This window comes from Stegodyphus dumicola, chromosome 2 (genome assembly GCF_044657685.1).
Source record: "Stegodyphus dumicola isolate Sdum_Otavi_A_Nest chromosome 2, ASM4465768v1".
NCBI classification, from domain to species: Eukaryota; Metazoa; Arthropoda; class Arachnida; order Araneae; family Eresidae; genus Stegodyphus; species Stegodyphus dumicola.
The window spans coordinates 20,825,199-20,838,922 of NC_140769.1; the positions used below are offsets into that span (position 1 = coordinate 20,825,199).

General features: G+C 31.6%; 1 protein-coding gene across 1 annotated transcript in view; it reads right to left on the minus strand.

The window, feature by feature from the left end:
- Positions 1 to 3,014: 3,014 nt before the first annotated feature.
- The window catches only part of Ssb-c31a (single stranded-binding protein c31A), a 36,875-nt gene continuing 26,165 nt past the window's right edge, over positions 3,015 to 13,724 (minus strand). The window contains exon 5 of the mRNA XM_085810515.1: positions 3,015 to 3,440. Coding sequence (XP_085666641.1) covers positions 3,361 to 3,440 — 80 coding nt within the window. The 3' untranslated portion in view covers positions 3,015 to 3,360. The remainder of the gene's footprint in view (positions 3,441 to 13,724) is intronic.

Genomic DNA, 13,724 nt, shown 5'->3' on the forward strand with positions numbered 1-13,724 from the left:
ACAATGAGGAGCTAAAATTTTGAGAGCATATTTTTTTAAAACCTACTTGTGCGATTTTTACAAAACTTGGCACTTTGGCATAATTTGAGTCATAGAATCGAAATATGGGAAAAAAATAGGTATGTCATTTCATACAAAGTCAGAATTTGTGCCAAAATACCTGTGTTAGAAAAATGCTATATATAAATCTTAAATATATCCCAAGCTGAGCTTTCAAGACATGAAATTCTTGTTCATGGCTGTCATCGTGATAACATTTGATGGCAACAATTTGAAAAGAAACATTTTGCGATTCTTAAGTCAAAGATTTTTGAATCTAAAACGTTATGTGAATAGAGGATATACTATAAATGATGCAATGTTTTTAAATTAAAGCATGAGAACATATAAATATAATTTTTCATTGAATGGGAGAACAGAATGAAAAAAATGAGTTCATCAGGAAGTTGAATGAACTGCGATTTCAGGGAGACCATTAAAAACTTGAAAAACAGCTTTCTGTTCAATGTTAAAATATAAGCCTTTTCAATTTTTTCAAAAATTTTTGTCTTTGTTTATTGAATGTGATTGTTCGCTTCAGAGGTTTTATCTTTGAGCGTTTAGTTTTTAGTACATATTTTATGCATTATTTGATAACTTCATTTACATACAAATAGTGAAATTTGTCTTTATCATAAAATAATGGATGCTTCAGAACGTATGGAGCTAATTTCTTGTGATTCGGAATCAGAATCCAAACTATCTGCAAATGAGTCTGGAAGTAGTGGAAGTTTTCTAGATGACTGCGACACTAGTGACTCTGATAGTAGTACAGATAGTTTCAACTAAGCAAGGCAATTTTTTAAAACTAATTCTAATAATCCAACTCCTAGATTTGCTTTCATTGGAACGCCAAAAAATAACTTGAATATTGATATAGCTAATGGTAAACTTCGTTTTTAAGAAGCTTTCATGAATGATTATTTGCTAGACCTGACTGTTTTGGAAATAAACAGACATGCTGAGCAGTACATGCAAAATAGTGCATTTAGTAGGCGTTCTAGAAAAAAGAAAGAAAGAAAGAAAGAAAAAAAAAAATGGGAACCAACATCGAAAGGTGAAATACAGTTATTTTTTGCTTTGATTATTCTTCAAGGTATTATAAAAAAGCCAGTAGTTGAGCAGTATTGGAGCAAGAGCCATTCTCCATCACTGTTTCCTCCCCCCCCAAAATAATGGCACATCGTCATTTCCAGTTAATTGATAGTTATTTACATTTTTCAGATAATGAAAAATTTGACATAAATTTTCATAAGTGCCCAAAATTAGTTAAAATCTGGTCCATGCTAAAGCATTTGAAAACTTGCTTCCAAGAAGTCGTTACCCCTGAACGAGATGTCGCCACAGACGTGAGTCTTATGTTATACAAAGGAAGACTAAGTTTAAAACAATATATCCCACTAAAACCCAGGTTTGGAATAAAAACATACATGCTTTGTGAATAAAAGACTGGATATGTATGGTCTATGTTAATTTCACTGAAGAAAGAACTATGTTTGATGACAGTTACAAACATTTGAGCAAATCTTTGCAGGTTGTAATGACACTAATGCAACCACTTTTATATATAGGATACTGTCTGTCATCAGATACCTTTTATTAATCGCCTGAAATAGCAAATGTCCTCATCAGTTGCTGCACAGATATATGTCCTCAACTGTTGCTGTATGGAACATTAAAACTTCAGAGAAAGAAAGTTCCTAAAGCACTGCTGAAAGAAAAACTTCAAAATTGGCAAATAGCTTACCAGAGAGAAAAAGTGTGTATTATGAAATGGATGGACAAAAAAGCTGTCTCGCATATCTACAGTACATAATCCAGAAATGGTTGAAGTATCCACATCCAAGAATGATATAAAACGAAAACCGAGAATAGTTATGGAATACAACACAATGGGTGGTGTAAATCGAATGGACTAGAACCTAAATCCTTATCTTGTGATAAAAAGTTGGGGGGGGGAAAGAAATACTACAATTTTTTTCCCTCCATCTTCTAGTATCTTCTAGACATCAGTTTATGGAAAAAGTATGTGCTGAACAAAAACATGTTGGTAAAGATAAAAATTTACAGTTTCGATTAGATATCGACCAACTAACTGAAAGACATGCAGTGGTAGAAGAAAGAAAAGTTTAACATGGAAATTTACCAACTCCACTAAAACTGAGAGAGAGAGACTTTTTAGGTGATTCTACCTACAGACAAAAAGCTAAGACCCACAAGACAGTGCTATGTGTGTTCACTGAAAAAAACTGAGAATGGCAAAAGAATTAGAAAAGAGACTAGGTATTTTTGTCAGGACTGTAACATTGATCAGATCTCTAATAAACAGAGTAAGTAAATGTACTTGTAGTATTTGCAATCAAAAATAATTATATAGTGATCGTAATCAGAAATAATTGCATAGTAATCGTACTTTTTTATATGCAAAACTGTAATTGTAACTTTCCTGTCAGGCATACATGAGAAAGAAAAGACAACTTCCAGGGAAAAAAACTATTATTTTATGTCCAGAAAAAAAGTTGTTATAAATGCTTTAAATAATTAGAAATATTACTTTTAATACCATTTTTCAACTTATAAAATAAAAAAAAATATGCAGTAAAATGTGTGACTTTTTTTGGATCGAATTTAAAAAAAAAAAAAAAAAAAAAAAAAAAAAAAAAAAAGCTGTTAAGGTGTTAGAGAGCTGATTTCTGCAGTAATTCTAAGAGCTTAAAACAATGTGTAAAACTTTGTATTAAAAGATTATCTAGAACAAATAATTTGTAATGGTAAAGCTTTCTTTTAAGACTGTATGTAAACATAGTTGACAGAATTAGACTGGATGGTTTCAAAACGAGTTATCAACTAAACAGAAGGCAACTGATATCTGCATTTCATATGAATCAATATTATTTTCTATATGGTTCTTTGTTTTGTATGTAGCTTAATATTACAACTATTTGGTTTTCTAATTTTTTTCATATAACTGAAAAGAGAAGTCTCATAAAAGTTTAATATATCAGAATTCTTTATAGTACATATTACTCTGAAAATTACATAATACACATACACCATACTGGTAATTTAAGAAATCTAATGTATAAATGTTTGTAATGAAACACAAATTGAGTTTTGTTTTATAAATTTTCGTTACAACTAATGTCCCCCCTTGTTTACAACAGAAATATTGAATATAAAAGAAGTTCAAGATTTAGTTCAAGATTTTTAAGATTTAGTATTAAACCAGACATTTGAAATTTAACAAATTGAAAAAATACACAATGGCTAAGGGTTACAATATATTCTGAGATATGCCTTTTCTTTTTTTGGCTCCCAAAGTTAAAACTTCTTTACAGCTGCATCAATATCATCAATATGTTCCTTCAGTGCATTCCACTGTTCCATATTTAGGCATATACCTGAAAAAAAATTTTTTTTTTCATGAATAAATAATAAAGTATTAGATTGTAAACTAGCCATGCATTAAAACTTAATTCAAATACGGCAGTCTTAACAGAGGTCCTGCAGGTTTCAGCCGGACAAGCATTAAGTAGTTTAATTCAGAAGACAAAGCTTTAATCATTTCAGCTAAAATGCTGAAAATATCCTTATATTTTTACACTTCTCATAAAAGCATACTAAGTTCCTAAACTTAATCTCCCCCCCCCAATTAAATCTAGTGAAGATGCAGAATAATAATTTATGGCAATGCTAACACACCTTAACTTCTTTTTCTTCTGAGGCACTACAGTTTACTGCTGGCGAATGCCATCTCAATCAGTCTACACTATCTAGACCTATTCATGGCAATACCCCTTCAGTTTCTCTATGAATGTAAATGTCATCCTCAACAGTATTAAGCCACCTAATTGGTGGTTTTCCTCGCTTTCTATCTCCCATAGGTTTAGTAAATGTGAGTTTTTAACTGGATTTGTGTCTTCAGTTTTGTATAAATGACCTAACCATTGAATCCTGTGGCTTTTTATGACCTTGGCAATATAAGGCTGTTTAAATTTTTAGTAAATTTCATGATTATACATTGATCTCCAAACACCATTTTCACAAACAGTGCCAAATATTATTTAGTATTTTACATTCAAAGATCAGTAGTTTACTTTCAATTATTTTAGTCATTGCCCAGCACTCACAGCCACATACTATGATGAGACATAACAGAGTTTTATATATATATTAATTTTATATTACGGCAAATAAATCGAAATTTGAACCGATTTTAAAGACTATGGTAGCATCTATTTGCAATAAGGAGCATGTTATTAATTTCCATAGATAAATCATTATTATTAGAGACAAGATTTCCAAGATATTTGAATTGTGCTACATTTTCAAAAGTGTAGTCGTTCACAGTCAGTGGTGATGGATTAGTTGATTTACGGGCAATTCTAAAAATTTTATCTTTATTTATGGTTAGGCTTAATTTTCTTGCCTTCAGCTTCTAATAGATTGAATGATTTTGTGACTACTTTTTGGATCTACCCACTAAAGCAATGTCGTTGGCAAATGCCAAGATTTGTATCGTCTTGGTCAATGATTCCTCTATTCATATGACCAGAAGCTCTGATAGCCTTCTAAAGGGCGAGGTTAAAAAGTAAACAGGACAAAGCATCACCCTGCCATAGACCTCTGTCAGTATAGAAAACTTCAGATAAAGCATTGCCAAGTTTAACTCTACATTTCACCCTTTTAGTGTAGCTTTTGTCAGTTAGTTGGAATTTCAAATTCCTCCATTGCATCGTATAGTTTCTGCCGATTAATCCTGTCATACAGGGAGTCAGCTTTGAAGTCGATACAAATACGATACGATAGCAGGTGCCAATATTGTACTCTCTTGTTTTCTTCAAAATCTGCTTAAGGAATTTGATCAGTAGTCGACCTTTCTCTAATAAATCCACACTGGTACCATCCAATGACTTTTTCAACGTGTGGTAACAACCTCTTGCAAAGAACATTTGAGAAAGTTTTAAATATAGTATTCAAGAAAGTAATTCTGCGGTAGTTGCAAGTCTTGTCTGTCACTTTTTTTTAAAGACGGGACAGATGGAGCCATCATCCCATTTAATAAGCATCTGCTCTGATGTCCAAAACCCTCCAAACAATAGCATGTATAGCCTTAATCAACCTTCAAACAAATCAGCATTAACCCCATCAGGGCACGCTGATCTGTTTCAATTAAGTTTTTTTGGCTGCAGATTCATTCCAAAAAAGACTTGGTAAATCAAGTTCTTGTCCATCAGTATGAAAAGGAAATATAATTCTACTGCCTAAATCCATAGTGTCTTTACCATGGAATAAATCCTTAAAGTATTGCCTCGATTTTGCTAAGATCTCTTTTCATTCAGTTGCACACCATCTTTTTTTGTACAGCATATTCCATTTGGCATTAAATCTTTCCTAATATTGTTTATCAGCTGATATTATTTTACCGATTCTTTTCGGACCTGAGCTTTTTAATTTCCTTGTACTGCTCCTCTAGAAAACTCTCTTTTTCTTCCTATGTAGAATCTTTTCCTGCCTTCTTAACTCCCTGTATTACTCCTCAGCTCTTCTGGTATAATGCTTTTGAATTATTAATTTGTAGCCAGTATTTTTCTTTGATGTAGCCATTGCACATTCTAAAACAACTTGCTTCCTAAAATTATTGTCCTTTTGTGGAAAAAAATTTTAGTGTAATTCCTTGTTTGATTTTATGCAGCTGACACTTATTGTAATGGATTTTTTGACTGAACAGAGAATACTACAAAGGCTTTCCTAGTATAATGTAATTTTTGGTAAGAAAGTTATTGCTTCCCGATAGTCTAGCCCTGAAAAGGTCTGTTTTTAGAACATAAAAAATTCAGGAATTCCAAGACGTATTATGACAATAATGAGCAAGAGCTCTCCAACTATAACTATAACATAGTTTACGCTCTTCATTTCCAAGGAGATAATCTTTATTAATAATTTAACATTGAACACACATGCACACGTATGTATATTTTAGTATCATTTATATACTCTATTATTTACATAAATATGTGTATATTATGTACACTGCTCAAAAAAAAAAAAAAAAAAAAAAAAAAAAAAAAAAAAAAAAAAAAGGGGGACAGTGCTATATCTCCCGTTCTACTGGGCCGATTGACAAAATTCAAACTGCGTTTTTCATGTCTCGAAAGCGCGACTTAGGATATATATTAGATTTATATATAGCACTATTCTAACATAGGTATTTTGACACAAAATCGGACTTTTTCTGAAATAATATACCAATTTTTTTACATATTTCGATTCTACGACTCAAATTATGCCAGAATACCAAGTTTTGTAAAAATCGTACGAATAGTTTTTAAAATATTAGCTCTCAAAATTTTAGCTCCTCAATGTTAATTGAATTTACCAAATATTTATTAATATCTCTTTTTTTATTAAACTTTTTTGATTTTTTCTCTCACATTTCGAAATTTTGGTTCATTCCAAATAAAATTTACCCCTTTTTTGCGTTTTATTTTTTAAATTTCTATTTTTAAATAATTTCTATAGATTTTTTGAAAAAAATTTTGAATTATAACCTATAAAATTTTTACCATCGTCTTAAAGTAGGTGTATTTTTAAGCATATCTGCAAAAAATTAGACTTTTTTATTCAAAATTTTCTAAGATATACACGAATTTACATAATTTCGCGTTTTGAAATTTGGCACTTTTTTTTTGAGCGATAATAACGCCAAATGTGGTCTATGGATTTTTGTTACACTGAATTGCCACAGCTATTCTTAACCTTAAACTTCAAGTAAAATTTTACGGAGAATTAATTATATGACATTTTTTCCCTCAATGATGCGTAATAAATATTTATTAATACTATATGAAAGGCTATTTTTTAAATTATAGATGATATTATTCAAATTTTTAACTATTTTTTTTTTTAATTTCTCTCGTATCTTTTCTTTTTTTTAAAAAAATTTAAGAGTAAGTTTTTGTAAGAGTAAATTTTTACCTTCGGCGTTTTATCGTCTGCTACTTTACTTCGTTTAAATCGAATTGTCTAAAACTGAGAATTTTCGTTTGATATTTATTTGAATTTTATGACATTAACTGCATAATTTATTTATAAACAAACTGTTGCTTTTGAAGTTACTGAAAGAGCGGCTGATACTATTATCCATATTTTTAAAGCACAATATATTTTTATAGAAACATTATATTTAGAATAATCATTTTTTATAAAAGTCAAATTATGATATAAACATACAACCCTCTAGAGACTGAATTAATGGAAGTTCAATGGTTATGTAGAAATGATCTGCAGCTACTTAATGGCTGGATAAGTCAGCAGATTCTATGGACAACTAAGAATAATTATATAAACGACACCAACATTCTGGATTCAATAAACAACGAGGATACGATGTATACTAAATGAATTTAAGAAGTTTTAAAACATAAAAAATCAACTCATTTTTTTCCCTAAAATGTATTTTTGTGCGTAGCGTATTTTCATTATATCCTTAAAATTCTAATTTGGAATGTAATTGACAAGAACTGAATCCTAATCATCAGTAATATAATAAGTAATTATTACGGTTATTAATAAATCCTTCTTATAAAGTAATTGCAAATATTTCAAAAAACTTTCTGTCTGAATGCAAACATTTTTCTATGCAAATATTTTTAATTTTATATTAATCAAGATTGCACACCATATTACTTATTTCCACTTCAATTCTTACCGTCAGTTCTAGTAGAATTTACAAATCAATTATATTTAATTAAGGATTGGATTATTTAATTATGGCAAAGCACACGAGGGCTATCTGCCTAAAGGGAGGGATGCCTTCGTGGAGGACTTTCTAAGGGAAACTGGCTCGTATACACGTTACACATGGGGAAAACCACGAAACCGCCCATGCGGCCAGCCCGTTCGCGGGATTCGAACCTCGGACTGAACTACCAGTGTTCAGCGTCTTTACCGCTCGGCCGTTGGTGGGCTACTTAATTAAGGAATGACCATCTAAGTTAAGAAACAGCGTACCGTAACAACATTTCAATTATTGGCGCCGTATCTTTCATGTTACTCCCGATTACTACATGATTTTTAATGAGTATTCGGATTTTACTAGTAACTTCACTTGGAAATCGCGCTTAAACTAGGTTAGTTGGTTATTTGAACATAGAAAGAACATGGGAGCTATTTGATTAAGATGCTTTCATAAAGAATCTTTGTAAAGAGAACCTAAAAAACTACGAAAACCAACCATGCAGCCTGGGTTAGACTGAGCAGCAAACAATTAGTATTTAACAATCTTTTCTTTTTCAAATGCTAGGCAACTGATGAGGCTCCAATTTAATATTTTATTTGTAAATATTTAAAATATTGTTGTATTCTTTGACACAAAAAGCAGAATTTAAGTTTTGTTAACTCGTTAGTATACTACAAAGCCGTAGTGCAAATGAATATTCAATTTCTTTGGCAATAATTGTATTCACTTAATATTCTTGGAATATGAACTAAAGAAGGAACGTTCTCGGAAGATTAAAGAAGTGTTTAAATCCAGTGATATTAGGTTTGTCTTACAAGCTCAGGATCAAAACGACTCTGCAATTGCCCGAGTAGTTGACTAGTAAATGGATGTGAATTAAGCAGATGACTTTTAATCTTACGTTATTCAGCCAGAAAACGTATTCCAAATGTTTTGTATTGCATGACAATGCATCTTTTCATTATTCAATAACCAGTCGGAGAATCGCTTGTGTTCGGAAAATAAGTATGTATATTCAATCGTCCTGCATGTTCTTCAAATTTGTCTTCTTGTGATTTTTTTTTTCTTTCTCAAAAACTAAAGTTGCCTCTCAAAGGAAAGTTTTTTGACATTGAAGAGACAAAATTAATATGACATCTACTTTTAGAGGCATGTCAAAAACAGATCTCTACAAACCTTCTCTTCCATTACATGTTGTGCAGTCAGACAAAAAGTTACATCAGCGTAAATTCTATAATCTATTTTTATTACACTCTGATTACTTTATTAACATTCAGTGAATATATACTAAATCTTTTCCTTTAGCTTAAGTAATTCGAAATTTTTGACGGAATTGTTGTCGGAACTAGGACTTAGAAGATAAGTCAAATTAAATATTTCGATAACCCAATAAATTCAAGTTCGAAATTTCAATATTTTATTTTCGGAGGGAGGGGAAATGTTTTCAGTTTTGGTCCATTATACTAAGTATATTTGCTTCGATTTTTTATTTTTTCATAAAAGCGAAAATTTTACGCATGGTATACATATAACACATAGCTTCAAATTAAAATTTAACAATATACAGAGTGGTTATAATTAAAGTTCCACATTGAAACGGTCATAAAATGAAAACTGCTGGATCAAATGCTATCAAACTTGGAAATCGTGAAAAGGAGGTCATGGGAATTTATTTTCCGCGAAAAAAAGGAAGTTCGAAACCTCACCACCAGGGGGGGAATGGCGCTGTATGCAATATTGTTAAACGAAATATGGGTCGGAATCTAACTTAAACTTTTGTTAAACGGGTTTAATATGTTGTATACACTTAAGAAACTTTGAAGTAGGCAAATTACCATTTAAAGACGTTAAATTCGATAAATGTCGAGTGCGCCATCCCTGTAAGTGAGAATTTCGTCCGTGAAAATCACGAATTAGCGATTAGAAAATGTGAGATCGCAAATCACTCTCACAAGTGCATACAATCTGGAAATAGTTTTCTGACAGATCGCTAATTTGTAATGTTTTAAGCCTGAATTCGGCACTAAAACATGAAGATACTGATTCAAAACGCTTTTAATCGATTTGGGCCAAAGAAATCGCTCATGTTATCTATCTAGTTCCATTGCATTCTCCTACTGCATTCGATTGCATAACAGTCATTTCACACCGTTTACTGTTGAATGACAGCTAGTTTTATAACTGAACCATTTTTTTTTCTGAAGAGCAGTCGACAGCTGGACCACTGCGATTGCAGCTCACTTAGAGCCAATATTAAAATGTTTCGTGATACATGAACTGCAGTAACGTGGCATTTTAGATACTACGATTTTTATGCAGGGCTGGGCACCACCTCAAGAGTGTCGCGTAGTTACTTAGGCAACATTTCACGAATGAACGTCTTATAGGCCAACACTTCCCCTCTTCCCATCAGACCTCAACCTCTGTGACTTTTGTCTATGAGGTTATCTCAAAAGCACTGTTTATGGTGATAATCTAAACAATTTGGCAGAAATGAAAAATGTGATACACTGATAACATTCCTCCTGATATGCTATGTGTAACGTGTATACGAGCCAGTTTCCCTTAAAAAGTCCTCCACGAAGGCATCCCTCCCTTAAGGCAGATAGCCCTTGAGTGCTTTGCTGTAATCTAATAAGCCAAACCAAAACCAAACCTGATATGCTAAGAGCTGCTGTTGAGAATGCAGTAACATGATTTAACTTGCTTTCGGAAAATGCTGGACGCTACATTGAACATGCTTTGTAACACGTTTCGGAAAATATTAAACACATTTTAAACAGATGTTTTCGTGTCTTATTTCATTTAACAATATTGTATACAGCGCCATTTTTCCCCTGATGTTGAGTTTTTGAACTCTTTTTTTTTTTTTTCCCGCCGAAAATAAATTCCCATAACCTCCTTTACACGATTCCCAAGTTTGATAACATTTGGTCCGGTAGTTTTCCTTTTATGACCATTTCAAAGTGGAACTTTAATAATAACCACCATGTAAAATAAGCTTTAAAAGTCTGACAGTTTGGTTCAAGTCCCAACTTTAAAAAATATGTATATAAATATAAATTTTTATATTAATTCTCTTAGAAAGCATGTTTTAAGAAGCTAATTTTTCTCTCGCGTTATAGATTGTATAAAAAAACATGATATTTAATATGATTTAGATTGTTTCAGCCGGTATAAGAATCGGGTTACTCTGTGGTACAGAATAAACCCTGCTGGACTGTTTTATTTCTTTGTCATTTAGCAAAAATCTTTTAATTAAAATATTTATCCTTTGGACTTCGCTTTAAACTTTATTTATAGCTAAAATGACTAGAAAATGAAAAGCTGTCTTTAGCTGAAACGCGATTCATATAATTGATGTTTTAAAAATTTGACAAGAATGCAAAATGTATGGAAGTCTAGCAGTCGAAAAATCTTAATTTTCTTGTGTGAGCACTGAAAATAACTGTAGAAGGAAAGAAGAAAATTAGGGAGAAAAGTAAGCAAAAATTTGCAGGGAAATTTGGCTGTCAGACGTACCAAGATGTTCAAAAAGTTGGACGCTTTCGAATATACTATCAGGATACTTCAAAGAATTAAGGTGTTCAAAGAGAAAACAGTTGGACGTGTACACCAGCAAATACCATCAATTGAGCTTGTGTTAAGAGAAAAGACAAAACGATATCATTGCAGATTAAAGTGAAGAGCGACTAGTTTTAAACTATATGGTTGTGTAAATTACGTTATAGAACATCATATCATATCATAAATGATGAATCCCATGATTTTCTCAGACGAATTATTTGAAGATTCAGGAGTTTATCCAGTGATGTATGTGGATGTCACTTAAAGATGTTTTTTTCCCCTTCCTGATGAAACAGCGGCCGAGCGGTAAAGTCGCTGAACACTGGTAGTTCGGACCGAACTACCAGTGTGAATATTAAATATCATGTTTTTTTATACAATCTATAACGCGAGAGAAAAATTAGCTTCTTAAAACATGCTTTCTAAGAGAATTAATATGAAAATTTATATTTACATACATATTTTTTAAAGTTGGGACTTGAACCGAACCCGTGAACGGGCTGGCTGCATGGGCGTTTTCGTGGTTTTCCCTATGTGTAACGTGTATGCGAGCCAGTTTCCCTTAGAAAGTCCTCCAGGAAGGCATCCCTCCCCTTAGGCAGATAGCCGTAGTGTGCTTTGTCATAATAAAATAAACCAAAACCTTTTGATGAAACCAGTCTTTCCTTTCATCTCATAGCTTCAAAATGTTTAGCCTCTAAAGACTGATAAAGGCTCTGACGAAATACTTCGTGAAGAACTTTTTAAAGGAAACCAGCTGAAACCAGCTGTCATACGCGGTACACATGAGAAAACCCACGAAAACGCCCATGCAACCAGCCCGTTTACCGGGGTTCGAACCCCGGAGTGAACTACCAGTGTTCAGCAACTTTACCGCTCGGCCGTTTGTGGGCCTTTATGAAATGGAAGGCGATAACTTTATTTAAAATGATTGTCAGAAATACCAAAATGTTTCGAAAAGTTGGATACTTTTCAATATACTTTCAGAATGCTTAAAGAAACAGAGAAGAAAAATAAATTTTTTTCGTAAAATTTATTATTCGTATTTTTTTAAATTTAAAACTTTTCAATCTTATGATATTTGATTCTTGCGATTTCAAAAATAAAATATTTGACTAAAATATGAATGACATTTTACGAAACCAAATGTAGGATAAAATTGTGTAAAGCAATGGGCACAATGATAAAACTGTTTAAAGCAGTGTATGCAAGTCATCCTAAGTTAAAATATCGGTTATACATCTCTCTTATTTATATATATTTTTTCTGAACGGAACATTGAAAGGCGTGTAAAACTGTGCTTTACTGTATTTTCTCTTTTAATATAGTATGCAGTTTTCAAACGCATCGTAGTCTAGGTTACAAAGTATTCTTCCGAAAAAAACGCAATTCAAATAAATAAAATCAAATTCTGGAAAATTGATATTAATAAATATATTTAAAATGCTCAGTTCGAAGGAATAAATAGAAAATTTTAAAACAATTATATGAAGAGACAATGCAACACAAACAATTAAAATAAAAGTATAAAAATTTAAAAATGGCCTAAAATAATAGCTATGACGAAAAATATATATAAAGAAAACTATTTGGAAAAAAAAAAATAAATAAAATAAACGCTGCACCTTTATTTACGCAGTTCGAATAGGTAAATAGAAATTTTTAAAACAGTTATTCGAAAAAAAAAAAAAAAAAAAAAAAAAAAAGTGCAACTTACACAATTAAAATGAAATTCGAAAAAGAAAAAATTACTTAAAATAATAAATTATAATTAAAAATATAATATAAAGAATATTATTTGGAAAAAAGGAACGATGGTGACTTTTTTTCCTAAGGAAACTAGGTTGCCATATATTAAGAAGTTCGCCAAGTGAAGTATTCTTGGCGCAAACTGACAAAAAAGTGGCAACATAAATTTGTGAATTTCTCCGTAAATTTTGCTCCAAATTTTACAAAATTTCATATTTAGGCGTAATTTGAGTCGTAGAATCGAAATATGTAAAAAAATTGGTATGTTATTTCAGAAAAAATCCGATTTTGTGTCAAAATACCTATGTTAGAATAGTGCTATATATAAATCTAATATATATCCTAAGTCGCGCTTTTGAGACATGAAGAACGCAATTTGAATTTTGTCAATTAGCCCAGTAGATCGGGAGATATAGGACTGTCCCATTTTTTTTTTTGAGCAGTGTACATATAGGTTAAAAAACTTTGACATGGTATTAAGTTAAAAACATGGCCCTTTTACGTGCAGAGATGCGAATCTTGAAATGGTTCTACACACTTAATGTAGTACATATTGAAGGAGTCAAATTGGTAGGGTCATTTCAAAATAATAATAAAGAACCAAACCCTTAGCTGTTTGGATGTATAA